The following is a 20,402-nucleotide window of genomic DNA, read 5'->3' on the forward strand; positions in this document are numbered from 1 at the left end:
CACACATTTGAAGTCACCATTAGCCCTCCTGTTACTCATATGTATATTATTTATTTTAATACAATAGTTTTAATAACTAATTTCTAATAGCTATTTTATTTTGTCCATGCCATGATGACAGTACATAATATTTACTAGTTGTGTTGCAAGATATTAGTATTCGTCTAAAACTGCAAATTGAAGGCTTAACTTAACAATTAGGTTAACTAGAATAAGTTAGAAACTAGTTCGATTAAAGCAAGTTAATGGTAACATAATGATTTCTTATTTTTTTAATTAAATTAAATAAACTAAAATAAATTAGATATTATCCAGAAAAAAACATATTATAGGAAATATGATATATTCCGTATGTATTTTTGCCAATTTTCGTGTTGTTTTTATGTAGGAAAAATAACCTAATCTAACCTGACCTAATCTTAGTCCTGACCAAAACTAACAAAGCCATAATTGATTTTTAGCAGTGATATTAGCGGTGCATAATAACAACTGTCCTATTGCCAGTGGACTAGGGTTGAAATTACAGTCTGATTGTTTAGTTTCTTCTTTCATTTCAATTCACCAGAGTTTTGCCATATCAGTGTAAAATTATTTAATTAGGAACCATATTCACCACGCATTTCCTCAAGAAAGATAATCAAGAAAGATTTCTTTGAGCTTTGTTCACCCCGGATTCTCAGGTAACGGGGTCATTCTGTGTGTTCTTACTTGACTTCTACTACTTTAAGCCTGGCCATCCACAGATCATCATAATAGGATTAGCCCCTTTGTGATCAGCTCATACGGACCTGACATTCAGTAGAAGTCTTAGAAATCCTGTCATTCTTTAAAGTCCATGTGAAATTTAAATTTGCAATGTTTATTTTCCTACCACATATTGTTATTTTTTAGGTAAAAAAAAAAAAAAAAAAAAAGTTTAATTTGGTAATTCAATCAAATTCTGAATGTATTTGGAGTGGCGGTCTTTCTTTGTTGACATCATTTTGACATAATATTCTTAACTACGCCCCTCTTATTGTTAGTTTCCACTACAAAGGGGAGTGATATGCATAAAAGCTCCTCCCCCTATTCAATATTCAGCTCCGTTTGAAAGTATATTAACATACCAACATTAAGAATCTCAGAAATTTTCAGCTTATGCAGATTTCAAATACAAAAATCTCAACCTAATTTGCATGAATACTGCAGACACGTCCAAAAATGTTTATTTTGTGTTAGATTTGTAATTATGAGCTTGTTGTTCATCTGTCCTCATAGGGAACCAGTGACTTTTGTGTTTCTCCTGACAAGTACATTGTCAATCAAACCAAAGGCACCTTGAGTTCAGGTAAGTAATATTTTACTGCTCCATATGCCTGTCTTTTGGATGCACCTGCATATTCTACCATGTATATGTTATTTTATGTACTGTATTGGGCAATGTATAGTAATTATGTTGTTGAGTATTTGCTTTGCGGAGTCATGTTTGTGACTTTATTTCGAGAAATCGCTCAGCCATACTTTACACAATAGTTATATGGAAAAATGTGGGGCCGCATTTCTAAAAACATTTTGAACTAAAAAGTACAATTTAGAAAATGTAACATTCGAAAACACATTTGAGATTTCACTTAAATTTAGTTTGAATAGATTTTTTTTTTTGTTAAAATGTGCAGTTATTGTAAGCTGCTTGAGTTTTCCAGAACACACTCTGTGGCCCTTATCATATAACCGGCACGATAAGGTGCAAGATGTGTTTGGCACGTTGTTTTGCAAATTTTCGTGTTTTGCACCACGTTGTTTAAATAGCAAATCCATTTCCACCACTTTGTGGACTTATGGGTGTGCTTGTCTAAAAATGAGGTGTGTTAAGACGCATTGTTGGCACGTTGCTATTTTAAACTGAAATAGTGTGATAGTTATGTGCCTATGCAGGTCCAAAACGTGAACACATTGTCTAAAACACACACAAAGTACAGCAATACACATATATCTTTACATATGAAAAAATTAAAGGATTAAAATGTTTAAACATATGTGTTATATAAAAAAATATAAATACCACTGCCTTCATGCCTTCTTTGTCTTTTTTTCAATTCATTCATGGCAATTTGCATTTATATAATGTTATTAGTATTAGCAGTATTTGTTATATGCATATTTATATTTGTTTTAGTAAAAACAAGTTTAGATTTGTCCACCTGTTGGGTTTTGGAGGCCTATACGTTACAAAATGAGGCACAAAAATAAGTTAGATCGTTAAAACAGAGCACATGTCTTGTTTCTATGATACACACTCAGAAATAAAGGTACAGGACCTTTTGAAAAGATACATCTTTGTACAAAAAAAAGTCCACAGTGGTACCTCAAAGGTGTATATTAGTACCCAAACGTACCTTAAAAGTACCTTTGAGGTACCATTATGGACCCTGCAGGTACAAATATTTACCTTTTGAAAAGATACTGCCCCAGTGGCAGCTCCTGTACCTCTATTTCTGACTGTGTAGGGGCTTCACTGAAAGAAAAAGGTGCTAAAATAATTAAAAATACAGTATTACCATGGATCATGAAACTAGTCATAAGTCTGTTTTCCTAATTAAGACTTGAAACAAACCCATTGATGCATACTTTGATAGGATAGGACAATAGTTGGCCGAGATATATCTATTTGAAAACGTTTTTAACTATGCTAACTTAAACAAATAAATAAATAAATAAAAATAAATAAATAAATAAATAAATAAATAAATACAAACTTACACATGTAAATAAATAGACTCGATGGGCTAAAAATCAGCAAATTTCTGTGTGGGTTTACATATTACTGATCAAAAATTAAGTTTTGGCATATTTACAATAGCAAATTTACAAAATGTCGTCATGAAACTTTTTGCCATAAAAGAAAACTCCACACAATGTATTATAGGCTACTGCTAATATATATATATATATATATATATATATATATATATATATATATATATATATATATATATATATATATATATATAAGGTAATGTGTTCCAAGGTCCATTATTTGTGAAAAATAATGCATTTTTGGAACAATCAGCACTGAAAGCCTATGCTTGTACACCCCAAAACAAAACAAAAAGGCCATAATAAGACCCTTATGATAAATTTACAGATGTCTTACTTAAGAAGGCTTCTGTATACAGTATCTGTCAAAAACAAAACAATAAGACCAGAATAGGATCCATATTAAATTTGCTGATGCTTATTTAAGAAAGCTTCTGTAAATCTGGCCTCAAAATGTTTTGTCTGTTTCCTCTACAGATATAGTGCACTATTACCTGTACTGCAGCCAGAGTCTTCCTAATCCATTCCAGCAGGTAAAACTTTCACTGTTCAATTCCTCCCTGAACCCCTGACACAAGCAATTAACTGCACTCACGGATCCATTTGACTCCTAATTGAGGCGAATACCCATGTTAAAGCCATTATAATTCTTCTGTGAAAACGAAAAAAAATCTGCATGGCTAATTAAATTAGGAATCGGCGATATGAAAATAAACTTTGATCAAAGGGGGTCTCTTTTGTCTGTAGTTTGGGTATAATTAGATTTGTCTGGCTGTCTCGCGTTGCCTGCGGGAGTCCTGTGAAAGCTTTTCCACTGATTTAGACATTATTCCACGCTGGTTAAGCTGCAGTTTTTTGGATGATCTATTAAAGTTAATGTTCTGCGGTGAAAGTGATGAAGCAGATGTATGAAACAGATGTCGCCATTAAGCAAGTTTAAAGCCTTAATAGCTGTTAAGCCAGATGTAAATACGTATCCTTATCAGGGATTAAGGGCAATCTATGGCATGTCAGTGTGGAAATTCTTTACACCATGTGGGTTTTCAGCGCTATTGTTTCTCCTGCAGTCCCTCACCATCTTCCAGAGGTCTCTGACCACCATGCAGATCCAGGTGCAAGGTTTGCTGCAGTTTGCTGTGGTTGTATTTCCAACCGCAGAGGTAAGAGTGCTGTTAAAGGGGCGATCCCCATAGAGTTCTGCTTCTGTGCATTCCAACATTAATTTTTCAATATTAATCATTTCAGAAAGACCTTTTAGGAATTCAGCGACTCTTAAACTCATCAGAGTTCAATTTACACCAACTCACCGCCTTGCTGGACTGCAGAAGTCTGCACAAAGTGAGTCAACCTTTTGCTTTAACAGTTATTCTACAGTCCTATTTAGGCAAGGGACGATAACTGGTTTTAAGATTTACCACGGTTTGGAAAGTCAGGGTTTTAATACTGCCAAAATGTTCTGTTATACCGTTCCTAAGGTATATGTAAGGTTTTTTTTTATGTATTTTTCTATGTTGTAAAAAAAAAGAATAATAATAAAAACATATCTGTGTTTTTGAAACTAATGAAGAGAGAAGTCAATGGTTTATTTGAACTATTTAATTTCCAAAATATTGTACATGTTTCGTAAAAATAAAATAAATTGTTTTCGAAGGGGAAATTTTTACCTCACCCAGACATTCAAAAAGAACTTATTTTAGAGCGGTTATCACAATACCATTATACCTTATACCATTATCATACAGACAGAAACTTATGTCTATGCCTAGTCTTATTTGATTATTTTAATGCATTAATAATATATAAATATTTTATAGTAATTAAGAATGTCTAATGTTAATTAAAATATACCTACTCTACAAATATTCAAAGTAATGAAGTATTAGCTATTATAGTTACATTAATAACATGGGCCATATAAAAAAAACAAAAAAAAAAAAACAACAACTGGGTATTCCTAGACATAGCTGGATAATAAGAGTTTGGTACATGAAATTGACATGAGGGCTCTATTTTAACAATCTAATCACAGAGTCTAAAGTGCATGACGCAAAAGCATTAAGGGCGTATCCGAATCCACTTTTGCTATTTTAAGGATGGAAAAATATGGTTAGCGCCACGACATATAGTCTAACAGTGTTGTGCATATTCTCTTAATGAGTTGGGTGTGTTTTGATCGTAATGTGCTAATCAAAGTCTCATCTCCCAATCCCTTTAAGAGTCAGTTGCGTCACGCCATGGCTCATTAAATGGCAGACTTTGTAAGTGGAAAAAAGGAAAGGTTCACCGGCGAGATCTGCTGTGCAAGCATAAAGAATGAGCCCCCTCCAATCTGCCTCTTTTTCTTTACTTTACTTTACTTTTACTCTTTACTTTAAGGAAACAGTGTTGTATGGACTCTTCTGAAGACATCAATCAGCCTATATATTTAATTTGATTTGTTAAGTGCAAAGATTTGTTTCAAAACTATTTTTAAATTCAGTTCTAATTTCCAGCAAACGGATAAATGAACAATAATAGCGAAGTGTGGTCAAAAAAAAGTTATATCCAAACACACGTCCTATTTTTTTATTCCCCATGTGCTCCAAAACTCAACAGGTAAAGAAATCTAAACTTGTTTTTATTAAAACAAGTATAAATATGCTTAAAATAAATAATAATGCTAATAATAAAAGCATTATACAGAATCAAGTTATCATGAATAAACTGAAAAAAGCCCCCTGATGTGAAGAAGGCATGGAGGCAATGGTTTTTATATTTATGTAAAAAATAATATTTTCTGTAACATTTTTATCCTTTAATTTTTTTTTTTTTTCATTTGTGAAAACGTGCATATTGCTGTACATCCTGTGTGTATTAAGCCATGTGTAAGCGTTTAAGGGGCACAACTAATGTGCTCTGTGCTGGACTTTAGACCTGCTTTCAGCTGGTCAAATTGTGCAGTCTCATTTAGTTCTTCAAGTTAGTAACGTGCCAACAATGCACCTAAACACACATCCTTTCTAGACCAGAACACCTATGAGTCGACAATGCAGCACAAATGCAGTTACTATTTAAACAACGTTGCGCAAAATGGGAAAAGAAGGGTTGCGTTGGTCTGAAAATAGCAACAAATTGCACCAATTGTGTGGGTGTATGATAAGGTTGATTAAACAACATTGCTTCCTTATTCTTAGATGAAACTCTTGTAAAATAGGCCAATCAGAACTGGCAATTGAACTGACGATTTTCACAGGATCACTAATAAGCATGCTCCAGGTGGCATTTGACTGGCCGCAATGTTTTCTAGTGAGGTTAGGGTTAGGTTATACTTTTCTTTTTTTAAACTTTTATTAAAATTACTATGTATGTGGGGCTCTTTTTTTTTTAAATAACGCAGTTTTTAATCCACTTGTTAAGTGTGATAACATGCAAAGAGGCTTCAGGGTCCAAGTGCCATATCAAACTGTATAGGGAGACTCATCAAATGGGAATAATAAACATTTACATAGCTTTGTAATACATCCCATATTCCCGTATCTCCCAAATATATGTTTAATGCATGTATATGCATTGTGTCATGTCATTCAGCTCTTACTAAAATTGATCTTGAGTGGAAGGACAACAATAAACTTTATAAAACCCATCTGTTTATGCAGAGATTGATATTAATTCCTGACTCTGTTTACAGATATACTGTATACAACCCACAAAAAAAAAAAAATCTATAAATGCATCTGTTTTAGCCCCTTTTGTCAAGTAGAATTTTAATTTAGTCTAGCGTGTGTCTAAAATCTGCAAAAAGTTGTCAGCAATTTTGTTCAATATTCAGATTTCTGTTCTGAAAATGTTTGCATATTAAGCTAAGTTTAGAATCCACATACATTACATTACAGTTCTAGTAATTTTGTAACAAACACATACTCAAAACAATGCTTCTCTTTGTTGTAAAAAAATAAATGAGTGAAAAAAGAAAAGAGAACCCAGTCCAGGAGACTCGAAACAAGCAGAATTCCTTTATTGAGACGTGTTGGTTAATCTGCAGTCATACAGCGTCTTTAAGATGTCCGTGTCTGCAAGAGCCTACTAGAGGTCCGCAGTCTGCAAGTTCTTTTACAAGTCTCTCACAAGTCTCACACAAGTCTAAATATAGTCTGAATTGAGACAAAGATTTCATGGCTATATTGTGTTCTTAGGAGGAGGGGATATAGCTAAACAAAGTATGCAAATTAAGGGTTGTGGTCGGCAGGGTAAACTGCTTCTCAGGTCTAATCTCATCATGTTCTGGAGACAGAAACCGCCTGACCATTTGATCGAAAAGAGAAAACAATAGACACCCCATGCTGTGAAACTGACAATTTGCATTACTTTGGCTTAGCCTGTGATCAGACAGACAAAAGGTTAATGTCCCTCCTAGCTGGGATGTTAATGAAATTATATAATTAAAAACCAGAGAATATAACTTTTCAGTTATACGTAGATTATTGTTCATTTGGAATTAGTTGATAGAAATTTATATTTCCACATCTTTAATAGTGTGTTTATATTTGAAGTCTGTTTTTTTGGTTTATAAATTTGGCATTGGTTTACCGATTGTGTTCCCACTGTCATTTTTAAGACCAAAAAAATTTAAATAAACACATTTATAGTATATATTTGCCAATCAAGCTTACTGAACACTACATATATGCTGAACATCATTTATAAAATGTTCTTTCATCTCACATACACAGACACATATTGCTTCTGTGCAGATGTTCAGATATACATGTGACAGCCATTTTGAACTGTAATGGTTAACCTTATTTTATATTTTTAGTTTGTTTAGTCGTCTTTGGTCATTGCATTCATTTTTCAGTCAATCTACGCCAATGTCTGTTTGAAACTGGAATGTGACTAATTTTTCCCATGGTTTCGATCTGCCTTTTTTTAAGTTCGTGCAACTGAATTGACTTTGTGAAGTGTGAACACACCCTTAATCGTTGTCACCCTATATATTCCCCTGTGGTGTCTTATGGCTGTTGATGTCATCTTGCAGGACTATCTGGAGGCCCTGCTGGGCGTCTGCTATGACGGTGTGGAGGGTCTCCTGTATCTGTGCCTGTTCTCTCTGCTGGCAGCCTGTGCCTTCTGTGCCCTGTTGTGTGCTGTTCCACGCGCATGGATGCTCATCGCCATCAGGTACCAACCCAACCAATAAAAGAAGTATATCAATTCCCAAATTCACTTATATGTTAACAGCAGAAACAAATGTTATTATCTTAGCTTTGGAATATGTAATGTCTGAGGAACAAGGACTGTTATTTTAATTACATATTCGAATTCCTGCATTTAAGCAATGTTTTCACATATAAATGATAATCTGGATCTAGTTAAGATATGTCACAAACTTTTGAAATTGGAGAACTTTTAATTTGATGTCTGGTTTTAAAGGGAATGAAGAATCAGACTGCATAAGATGCGCTATTAACAAATCTCAGAATTTGCCCAGTACCTTCTTTAGACTTAAAATCAGATCTACATACAAAATAAGATCTACATACAGGGAAATAACTCTATGAAATAAGCCCTAAAGGCCCCAGCATACTTTAAACCAATTAAAAAAGAATAATTATTGAAATGAAAATCATTTTGAAACAAAATTCAGACAAAACGAAGTTTGTTTCAGCAGTTCAAAAGTTTGGTCCTAACCACCTTCAAACTACCATTGGTCCATGATGATTACCCAATCTCTGGGTGTGCTGGAACTATGCCTTCTTTGACATGCTTTGTATCAATGCATTTAAGAGTCAGACAGGAGAAAGTCATCAGACTCAACAAGACCAACAACATGATTAAGCCGGAGGGTTGAGTCGCAGAGCTTTATCCACACATGTACTATCACTTCTTGAAGGATTTTAAAGTGTCATGAAATCCATTTTTTGAAATGTTGACAGATATACGTGTGTGTGAGTGGCACATTGCTAAAACACTATTGGGTCATTTTTATTTCACTCTATAGTTAAAACATAGATATATGAATATAAATATAGTTGAATATTTTTGCATTGTTTAGAGCAAATTTATTTTTAAATTCGATTTTCCAGTACACAGTGATTTTATCAAAATTTCAGCATTTCTGTGCATCAAGCCATAAATGAGACGTACATTACTACCGATTACAGTGTTTTTGTTCAGAGACATGGGTCGTCAGTGCTTCGTTTTTTAAGACTTGAGATATCACAAATATTTTGATGTCTTTGACACAATTCAAACATGAGCCAAAAACACGGAGACAATCGACTCCACAACCCAGCAGGTGGGAATGCGGTAAAAACCAGCTCCCCTCCTTTCCTCCATTTACATTTAAAACATTTCTTGAAACCCACATTGGTTACTCAGCCCCATTGTCACTCAACTCACACAGAATGGTGATTTCAAAGTCTGAATGTTCTAAATCAACCCAAGTGACTTCATCTATTATGTTTGATATCATTTGAAATGTCTCAGTGCAACTGGTACAATGGTCTCGTTCCCTCAGAAACAGACATAACCAAACCAATAAATATATAACTTCAGGTATCTTTTGAACCACTGCCATAGGTGTGTCTTTTCTATATGCATAAACTCTTCCTCTAAATGCAAATGCCTTTTGTTATTCACACAAACCCCTTTTCCTTGAGGGGATTCTTGGATTTACTACTTAAAGATGCAGTAGGTGATTGTCTTCAGAAGCATTTTTTTGTTGTGCTGGTTGAAAGTCTCTTCACAGTCTAATAGTAATGATTAAAATAAATGATCTGATTGTATTTATATGTATTTTTATATATTGGGTAAGGCATCAAACAAAAAAAATCTCATAATTCCGATAAGTTGCGCAATTTGTCTGTCAGCAAATGCAGATTTGAAGATCTGCGCAACCGTTTGTATGCAGCTCCGCCGACCGCCGCGCGTTCACGAGAGATGTTGTTGTTACAAATGGGTTATATTTTTAAAGAAGTGTTGTTTAGCCACTAAAATCTTCCGATGAAAGATTGATAAAACTATTTTCAGTTTCATAAGGGACCTTTTACGGCATCAATAATGTAGATTTTAAGGCGCTATTCCGCCTAGTCTCTCCCTATATTGTTTACCATGCAACTCTGCTCTGAAATAGCATGTCAGTTTGGCTTGTTCGCCGCTTTTAACACGTGAGAGAGTTTTTTTTTTTTTTTTTTTCCTTTTTGCAATGCTCGTATTTCAGGAGGCGTGGCTCTAGACAGCAGGGGAGGGACTGTGATTCAGAGATTTATGCTAAGCTGTTAGCATTGTGGAAGATCACCTACAGCACCTTTAGGGGAAAGTTTTTAAATGTTCGGGGCAATTCTGTTATCCAGATCAGCCCATAGCATGGAACTCCATCTTCCACGCTATATATATTATGAAGTCAGGTATGCATCTTTTAATCTTGGATTTATCTTTGAGAATTTGATGTCTTGTATTGATCGTTTTACGAATTTACTGAATGAATTGGCACAATACACATTTATTTGGATAATAAATTGTTATGTTTTAAAATATTGAAACAGAATTTGTGTTATTATCTCTAGTAGATTACATTAAGTCCATAGCACCACAAGCCCCTGTACAGGTTAGTAACGGACTAAAACACGGTAGACAAGCAGCGTGGCACGCTATACGATGTTCTTAGTGCTCCGACTAACACATTGGCATGGATTCTTGTATACTTAGACTGTGAAAGGTTATCTAAGGGGATAGACCTTCATCTTTTAAACTTATAATACTATTTGGATAGTATAGTGATTAATCAAAGTTATTAAAAGTTTAAGTATGACTGGTCTAATTCTATAGTTATGATCATTATATGACTCGGGGTGCTTTCACACCTACACTTTTGTTTCGGAACCTGTCTCATTTGCCCAGTTAGCGCGGTTCGTTTGGCATATGTGAACAGGGCAATTGCGCTCTGTTCCGCGCCAAAGTAATCGCTCTGAGACCGCATGAGTTAGGTGGTCTCGGCTCGATTGAAATGAACTCTGGAGCGGTTCGAAAGGTGATAAAGGTGAGAAAGCGATCCGATCCGAGCGCGGTTATATCACAGTGTTTTATGGATATGTAGTAGGCATACGGCTATATAAAGAGAGAATTATGAGTATGGCGGGAAGTTTCGCGAGTCTCCAGGTGCCCGCAAACGAGTGATGATGTCCCGGTAATCTCGTCTCCCTCCCGGTCCTCAAATAGGCATCGTCGCGCACCCTTCTCACCCCTCCCCACCCCATCTCTCCTCAGACACGTCGCGAGCGCACACCATGTCAATCATCACCAAACCACCTCTCCTGACAGCTGAGCAGGACGCTGCAAAATAAACCCTGACACTCTGACCAATGTGAGGAGAGTTTACTCGCACATGACTTGTTTAAGCTCTTTTGGTCCGATTAGAAACTTTGCAGTGTGAAAGCGAACCGCTCCAAGAGCAAAGAGCAACAATGTAACATTTGTAATCTCTGTTTCGGAACAACTGAATCGATTCACAGGTGTGAAAGCATCCTAAATAGCTCTGTTTGATTTATGCTTAGTTCAGACTGCGTGATTTTAGCCCCGATTTTGGCTCGCCGACAGGTTTTGAGAAATCGCCGACAAATGCCTGAAATCACAGGCGAATCGCTGCTCGTGCACGTGAGTGACAATCACACAGTATGAACGATCAAAGACGCGATCTGAGAGAATCGCAGATGAGTCGCCGATGCCTGTGAGATATTTGGCGTGCTAAATATCTGGAGCTGTCGGCGATTCAAATCACGCCGTGTGAATTGAGTTTTGACTGAAAATAACATCAGCGATCGCCTGCAGCCAATGAGGGAGCAGCTTTCACTTGCGTGTGCGTGTGTGTATACCTGCTGCAGGCCAGTGGGAGGCTGGGGGAGAAGTTAAAAGCGCTCCTTTTCGGTTTATTTTGGACCCAAGAAATGGAGGGAAAACTAGTGGAGGTTTGACAGGACTCAGGAGCAACCGTGTCTGTTTGACGTTTCATACAGAAAGAAATTAATTTATTATCAACGTTGAGGAGAAATGGCTAATTCCCTTTAAACCCAGGTGAGCAAACATGTACATGCTCTACCCCATTAAAGGCTTCTTTCTCATTATGTAGTTAATAACAAAAGATATACTACTTGTTTTTGGCTGTGAGACGTAGTTTGGACGAAGTTGTCGGCGATTCTCCCTATAGTAAAGTCATGCAATATGAATGTTTATGTCGCCGAACCATCTTGCAGTGTAAACAAAGCAGCGACGAAACGCTAGCCCAGATAGTCATGCAGTGTGAAAACATCTGTGACACGACTAGTTTGAAAATCATGCAGTCTGAACTCGGCATTAGTAGATAGCAGCTCAATGGGGACCGCATAAAACAAATATATATATATATATCCTAATCTGAGTAAAAAGGTTCTGCCTCTTTAGGATGGTGGATAATCGCCACTGTTTAGTGACAAAGACTGACATGCTTGTGCTTAAAACATTGTAAACTCGGCCGGTACAAGACTCAAGATGTTATAGGAATCTGAACGAACAAGAAAATTATACAATAATGAATCGAAGAGAATATTCAATCATATTCTAAAGTAATATTAAAAGAAACTAAATAATCTTATCAATGTTTTATAATTGGAGTCAGATAAAACAAGGATAAATATTAATATAAATAAATAATAATAATATATAATAATTAGAATAATATAAATTTTCTAAACCACCTCAAACTAAAAACAGAGTCAGATATGAGATAAATTTAAAGTAAATTAACATTGTGCACTGGAAAGACCGAACATGCAGTAAACCTTGTCCACCAGTAAACACTGTCATTGGAATAACTGGCTGGACCCTACAGTTTCTCTGTAGAGTGCCAACTCAATTATTATTTTATTTTATTTAATTTTATTCATTTATTTATTTATATTGATTTACTGTGATGTGAGTGGATCACCTGATAACATGTAAGGAAACATTGTTTACCCACAAGCTTTTTGAATCTGGGAATGGTGGGATATGGATTTTCCCATTGTCTTCTTCTTTTTTTTTTTTTTTTTTTTAAAGACGTGGTTACATTTTGTGTTGATGTTTGTTATATATGTTTTATATATATATATATATATATATATATATATATATATATATATATATATATATATATATATATATATATATATATATATATATATATATATATATATATATATATATATATATATATATGTGTGTGTGTGTGTGTTTATATGTATATACAACAAAATATATGTTTGTTGTATATAATGTTACTACAATACTGTGTTTCATAATAAATATAATGTAACACAATCAACATTTTAAAAGGCAAACACTACATCTGTATCCAAATAGTCTTTGTATCATTTTGTTTAACTCATTTTTACAGTGACATTTGGAAATAATGCCATTGCAAAACATCAATATACGCTTTGTCTTCACTTTCTCCTGCATGCATGCTTTTGTTTGTTTACAAATGTTCAAATTGATAAGGCAGTGTACCCGCACTATAATCAACCAAACTGCATTATTCTTCTCAGAATCACTCTTAATTGCCTTGATGTGTGTGGGTTTGTGTTGCTGGTGTGCAAATTAACTGTTTCATGTAATGAAACTCCCCTTTTTATACATAGCCTTCCATCTTTCCACGTGTGACACTCCCACCTAAACAAAGCTGGAAACTCCCCTTTTGCTAGCTATTTTTTGAATCAGAGAAGTGAAAACTACCTGCTGAGACACAACTGGACAACAAGCACAACCACATAATGCCACGTCTGATAAAGTTCTAAACGTTGTTCCATTTAGTGTCTGTCTGCTGCAGATAGAAATCAATATGGCGTAGTGTGGTGGCGCTCTCTTTGAAGAAGGCTGTCACCTTATCTAAAACTGTTCTTCTTTCTCAGGCAACATTGTTTAATGTGTTTAGCAATAGACTCAAGCAGCCTGACACATTTACAGCTACACCTACTGCAGCACGATGGTGTCGGAAGGTTCAAAAAACTTCACTCAGCCTTTTCGAACTTCTTTTTGGCTTCAAACAAAAAGCCAAAATGAGCATCTTCACTTTCTTCTACATGCATGCTCATAGTTGTGTAGAAAAGATTTAACTGATAAGGCAGTGTACCTGCACTATAATCAACCAAATTCAGCCATTTTGGTTTGGAGAAGTTCTCCAATTCTATACATCTCTTAGAATCACTGTAAATGCTGCTCTCAGAACCAATCTCCATCGTCACAGCAAATGCGGTTTTGCGTTGCCCTTGTGAAAATTTCCACATAAACACAGCTGAAAACCCCCTTTTTTCTATTTTTTTTTTTGATACCGAGGTGTGAAAATTCCTTTCTGAGACAGGGGTTTCATGACCCTCCAAGTGGTGGGATCAGATTGTTTATACCCGCTGTAGAATATGTCACTTCTAGATGACTCACACACAGGTTTTTATTGTTCAGAGAATATCCTCCACCATGCTGTATTTGTAAAAGCATTTTTAACCCTCAAGTATATCTTATTTGTGTTGGCTAGGCATGGGTCGGTATAAGATTTTAGCCATAAATAAAAATATCTTGGTACCTGGTTTTGTGTTTACTGCTCTAAAATACACTCACCGGCTGGTCAGAAAAATAGAAAATATCCAGTAAGCTGCAGTTAGTAAGCGGCAGTTCTGTGGGCGAAAATACTTTGTTGATGCCAAAAGTCAGAGGAGAATAGCCAGACAGGTTCAAGCAGATAGAAAGGCATCACTAACTCAAACAACCATTCGTTACAACCGAGGTATGCAGAAGAGCGATGCTGAACACACTACACATAGACTTTTGAGGTGGATGGGCTACAGCAACAGAAGACCACACTAGATGCCACTCAGCTAAGAACATTGATTGGAAAAATATTGCCTTGTCTGATGAGTCTTGATTTCTGCTGCAACATTCAAATGGTAAGGTCATAACATAAAAGCATGGATCCATCCTTGTATCAATGGTTCAGGCTGGTGGTGGTGGCGTAATGGTGTGGGAGATATTTTTTTAGCACACTTTAGGCCCATTACTGCCAATTGAGCATCTTTTCAACACCACAGCCTAACTGAGTATTGTTGCTGACCATGTCCATCCCTTTATAAAAACTTCCAGCAGGATAATGTGCCATGTCATAAAACGCGAATCATCTCAGACTGGTTTCTTGAACGAGACAATGAGTTCACTGTACTCAAATGTCACCAGATCTCTCAATCCAATAGAGCACATTTGGGATGTGGTGGAACAGGAGAATTGCATTATGGATGTGCACCCGACAAATCTGCAGTAACTGGGTGATGCTATAATGTAAATATGGACCAAAATTTCCTGTACTTTGTTGAATCTATGCCACGAAGGATTAAGGCAATTAAAAAAAAAATTAATTAAATAAATTACATATACCATAGAAACGGTAGAACAAATTTTTGGTGGTTTTAAAACCTTGACTTTGACATACTTGGCTCTAATTCTGTAAAATGTTAATTGGTTTATTTGAAAAAAATTTTAACCATGCTAATCTAAATAGAGTTTTAAAATTGTTATGAAAAATAAATTGTTAATGTTTATTGTTACTTGGCACGCCATGAATATAGCCATAGAAGCAGGCATTGTACTAAACACAAACCATCAAGTAATGTCCTGCCTCCTACTGTATCATTGTGGTACCCATTGAGCAGTGTTGTTTTTTTCCTCAGGGACAGGGATTATGATGATATCGATGAAGAGGACCCGTTTAACCCCACAAGGCGCTTTAATGCTTATAACCCCAGCCGAGCTCAAGTCCACAGTTTCTGCAGCTACAGCAGCAGTATGGGCAGCCAGACCAGTCTACAGCCTCCACTGCAGGCCACATCCAGCACACCCGAGTACATGTGAGTGTGTGTAAAAGAAAAATAGAGATGTTGTTTTCTCCACTGTTGACCCACTTATCTTTTCTCCTCTCCTGCAGGAATCAGTCCATGCTGTTTGAAAGAAATCCTCGCTATGAAAACGTCCCATTAATTGGGAGCGGTTCACCACCACCATCGGTATTTTGATTCAAATCCTACATTTAATAAATAATTTATATTCATTATTTTTATTTAATTTAATTTTTTTAAATAAATTATAATGATTTAATAAAAAATAATTTGGAAAATAATATTTATATCTATATAATATAGGCTACTAATAATTAATAAGACGCATTTTTAAGTTCAATACATTCATAATATTGATTATTATTATGTGTATTACATCTTCAGGTAGCTGCTGATGTTTAGAACTATTTCATTATAGGTTGACAAACTTGCTTCCATATATCATAAAATAAATTCTATATTTAAAAAAGAAAATAATAATTATGATAATAATAATAATAATAGAATTAAGTATGTTAATATTTAAAGGGCGAGTAAAACATATTTGATGCAATGTTGGCTTACAACAACCTAAAGAATAACCATAACCCTTGTTATGGTTGTTGTGTGTGATTGTGGTGCTCTGCTAAAAACAGAAATGGAGCATTGCTGCCCCCTGTTGTTAAATTTTTTTTTACTTGAATATCCATGCAGCAGGCACAAAGAAAATGAGAAGTGAATGACTATTAATTATTAATAGTATATTATTAATAAAAAATATTTAAAATGGTTTGGTCTTGGCTTAATTCAGACTGTCCTTCAGTCTGGTGCTCATAAGTAATAAGTGGAGGCTGTAATGAAGAGGATGGTCTGCTTAATGCATTACAGAAAGTGTAAAACCCATCTTGTGTCTAATGAAGCAAACCCCAGCGTCATTTTCAACTGTCGTGAGATTTCACAGCTAATTGACTTCTTTTCCTGTCTTTTATCACTTTTGAACTTGTATCCCTCAGACATTTAAAAACAGTAAGTGGGTTCCAATAACATTTCTGCCCTTTTTTTGTCCCCATGTCCTTATCCTGAAAATACCATCACCAAATGCATTGATTACTCTGTACATCCTTGTAAAACTCAAGAGCACTGACTTTTTGATGCTGTTGTCTTCCGTTATTTTTGACTGGAAATCATCAGTATGTTGTACTTTTCCAACTCATGTCTGTCCTGTGCTGTTAGTAATTACCTTAAGGCCTTTTCACACACAGTAGCTTTATTTCTGGTATATACAGTATATATATATATATATATATATATATATATATATATATATATATATATATATATATATATATATATATATATATATATATATATATATATATATATATATTATTACCATGTATATGTGCAGAACACACCATAAAGAAAAGTGAAATTATTCATTCATTCATTCATTAAATAACTCATTCATTTATTCATTCATTCATACATACATACAGTGGTGTGAAAACTTGTTTGCCCCTTACTTTGTTTCATATTATCAAACTAATTTAAATATTAGTCACAGATAACACAAGTAAACCCCTTATTAAGGTAAAATTTTTGAATGAGTCTGTTGAAGTACTGTGGATACGTTTTGTCCCCCTCATCTTTGCATATTTGTTGTAATTCTGCCACAATGGAGGGTATTAGAGCATGACCTGTCTTTTAGCGGTCATGCCTCATTATCTCAATCGGATTCAGGTCAGGACTTTGTAGGGCCACTCCAAAGTCTTTTCGTGACCTCTTAGATAAGTTGTCTCTGCGCTCTTGGGCCAATTTTAGTCAGCCACTTCTAAGAAGAGAGTCCAATGTTGTTGTTTTTGCCATTTGTAGATAATGGCTCTTATTGTGATTTGCTGCAGTTTTAGAAATGGCTTTATAACCTTTTCCACACCGGAAAGGTCTCAGATTAGGTCTCTTTTTTTTTCTCATATGTTTTTTGAATTGCTTTGGATCTTGGTATGATATATCTAGCTTTTGAGGATCGTTTGGTCTTCTTTACTTACTTCAGGTCCAATTTAAGTAATGTATTGACTTACAATAGCTAGGCGCTGTTGCAGTTTGTTTTACCTTAATATTAAAACCTTAATTTCAAAACCATATGATGCGTTTACTTGTGTTTGTCTTCGACAAAAGTCCTGACCTGAATTTATACTGTGTGTATATATATATATATATATATATATATATATATATATATATATATATATATATATATATATATATATATATATATATATATATATATATATATATATATATATAAATTCAGGTCAGGACTCTGACTAGGCCTTTTTGTGACCTCTTGGATGAGTTGTTGCTGTGCACTTGAGGCAATTTTGGTCAGGATAGTTCTCCCAAATCATGTCATCTTATTTCAAGCCTCTCTCTTTCTTCCATTGATCCCCAAAAAAAAGATATTTTGAGGAACATTGGAAGACAGAAGCCATTGACTTTTATATGCTAACGGCTACCATTTCCAAATTCCATCTTTAGTATTCATCAGAAGAAAGGTTTGAGGGGCGAATAAATAATGGGTACATTTTTATTTGAGTGAATTATCACTTTAAAGTGTTTCATTCAAACAGCTGATTCATTCAGAAAAGAAGGATGTGACTCATTTAAACTACAGATTTCAGCAGATTGTTGACCCTGTTATCTACATGTATGTACTTGTGTAAATATATGTACATAAATAATTTTAATTATGTCTTAATAATTAATCACCATTTACTATTATGTATGTAAATGGTTAGATGATTTGTTTACAATACATTTTATAAAGTAATGTCTTTTAGTGGTAGAGAACTACTTTAGATTTGTTTACTGAACAACTGCTTCTAGTTGATATAATTTGTATTTTAAACCTTAAATTAATCATTAAAAATATCTTTTGTTTTAAGTTTGTTACGTTTTCAGCCCCTACAATCTCACAATAAATTCACAGATTTTTATTAGAATTTTATTTATTGATTACAACATTCTTTGCAGAATGAGCATAAAATAAAAGATCGTGTCTGATCCATACTCATTGCTCATTTAAATAAAAGCATTAGACATCATGACCTCTCACTTCCTTTTAGTCCACCTTAAAATCTCAATGCTCGCAGAAAGAGATTAATTCTTTAATCTACGTTATGTGTGTGAACAGGACTTAAGGCTGTTTTATTGCCTGTGATTTTCATGTTATTATCCAGTCTCCAGCACCATACTCATCTACCCATTCTTTCTCGCTCAACTGCAGTATTCGCCCAGCATGAGGACCACCTACCTATCTATGACTGATGCCCAAATCAGACACTTCGGGACAGACTTCCAGGTCTAGGTTTCCTAAAGCAGATGAAAACCACTGGTTGGACACCTGTGGATGGGAAAAGCACAAATATTTACTGTGTCAAAGGGAGTTCACAAAGACTGCATGCCGTCCAGACCTGACAAACTCTCATGTAGAGGTAAAGAGGATTCTGGCTGACTCTGAAACATGTGTAAATATCCGCTTATTCTCCTCAGGGCCTCGCCGGATCATTGATTTATGGTGTTTTCTGTGACCAGTGTTCAAGAAATTTGATTAATGCTTCAGCTTAGGTTGTGTAAATCTCGATTAATAGCTAAAGAAAGGTGAAAAGCGGTTATGTTTTACAGCACAAAGGCCTTGAGCCTCCACAAAGAGCCTTTAATTAATATTCCCAGACTTTTCGCACTGGTTTAATTGACTCCAAATGACACAGCCTGAGAGAAATGATCAATCGCTATCTGGCCCACAATAATGAGTGTGTTTTGCATGAGGAGCGAGGGGTTTCGTTTGGTGCCTCTCTTTAAATGTATTTCAGTGTTTCGGCCTCGTAAATGTCTGATGTAGAAGTCCAATAAAAAGTCTGCTGTTTATTCCAGACCTGATTTGTGAGGCTCGCGGCACAGGATAAGGATGAATACAAATGATTTTCTACAATGGTAAATATGGGAATGAGCAATTTGGGGGTAAAATCACTGACAGGCTTGTCTCTTTTGGTTAAAGCTTCTCTGTCTGTGTGTATGTTTGCCTGTGTACTCAAACTAGATCAAAGCTGCCTATTTGAAGCGCTTTCTGTTTTTTTTCCACTGATGTACTGTATAGCTTTGGCCATGATTTTGTTTGTTTTTGTTTTTTGAGGCTGACCATATTGCTTTTTAGTCGGATAGATGTTTATGATGAAGAAAATAAAGTAATAATAGATTAGATTATGACATGTATTTGTTTGTGACATTTCTAAAGTGCTTTTTTAAAATGTTTATGTAATACTTTTTTGTGAAATTTGATTCAATAAATAATTTTTATGTTTATTATTCTTATTGGATGCTGCATTCATTTCCAATTAAAAGAGTATATTTCGTGAGTTACATGTATTCTGAAGCACATTATAAGAAACATAAAGGGCTCCAATTTTGGCCTTCTTACAAGGTCTAAACTAAGTCTTTTGTCTCTTCAAAATAAGACTGTAATGTTCCAGGTCCAAAAAAACCCATCAGATCTTTCATTAAACACTGTTGAAATGTCAATTTTGCAGTCAGAGGGGATTTTAGCTGTTTTTGTGCCTATGCCTTTAAATGCAAATGAGCAGGTTATTCCCACCCACTCTAAGTAGTTTTTCTCCTCACACACTATTGGAAAGTCTTTCTTCAGAGAACGATAAACAGGCAAGTGACAGAACTCATACATGATGAAACAAAGACCCACTGTCACTA

General features: G+C 35.0%; 1 protein-coding gene across 1 annotated transcript in view; it reads left to right on the forward strand.

The window, feature by feature from the left end:
* The window catches only part of ttyh2l (tweety homolog 2, like), a 103,044-nt gene extending 83,054 nt beyond the window's left edge, over nt 1-19,990 (forward strand). Inside the window, 8 exon segments of the mRNA NM_213256.1 lie at nt 1,258-1,327; nt 3,274-3,329; nt 3,864-3,956; nt 4,042-4,134; nt 7,811-7,953; nt 15,498-15,674; nt 15,752-15,830; nt 18,925-19,990. Coding sequence (NP_998421.1) covers nt 1,258-1,327; nt 3,274-3,329; nt 3,864-3,956; nt 4,042-4,134; nt 7,811-7,953; nt 15,498-15,674; nt 15,752-15,830; nt 18,925-19,005 — 792 coding nt within the window. The 3' untranslated portion in view covers nt 19,006-19,990.
* Nucleotides 19,991-20,402: the final 412 nt, after the last annotated feature.

The sequence above is a fragment of the Danio rerio genome, chromosome 3 (assembly GCF_049306965.1).
Source record: "Danio rerio strain Tuebingen ecotype United States chromosome 3, GRCz12tu, whole genome shotgun sequence".
NCBI lineage: Eukaryota > Metazoa > Chordata > Actinopteri > Cypriniformes > Danionidae > Danio > Danio rerio.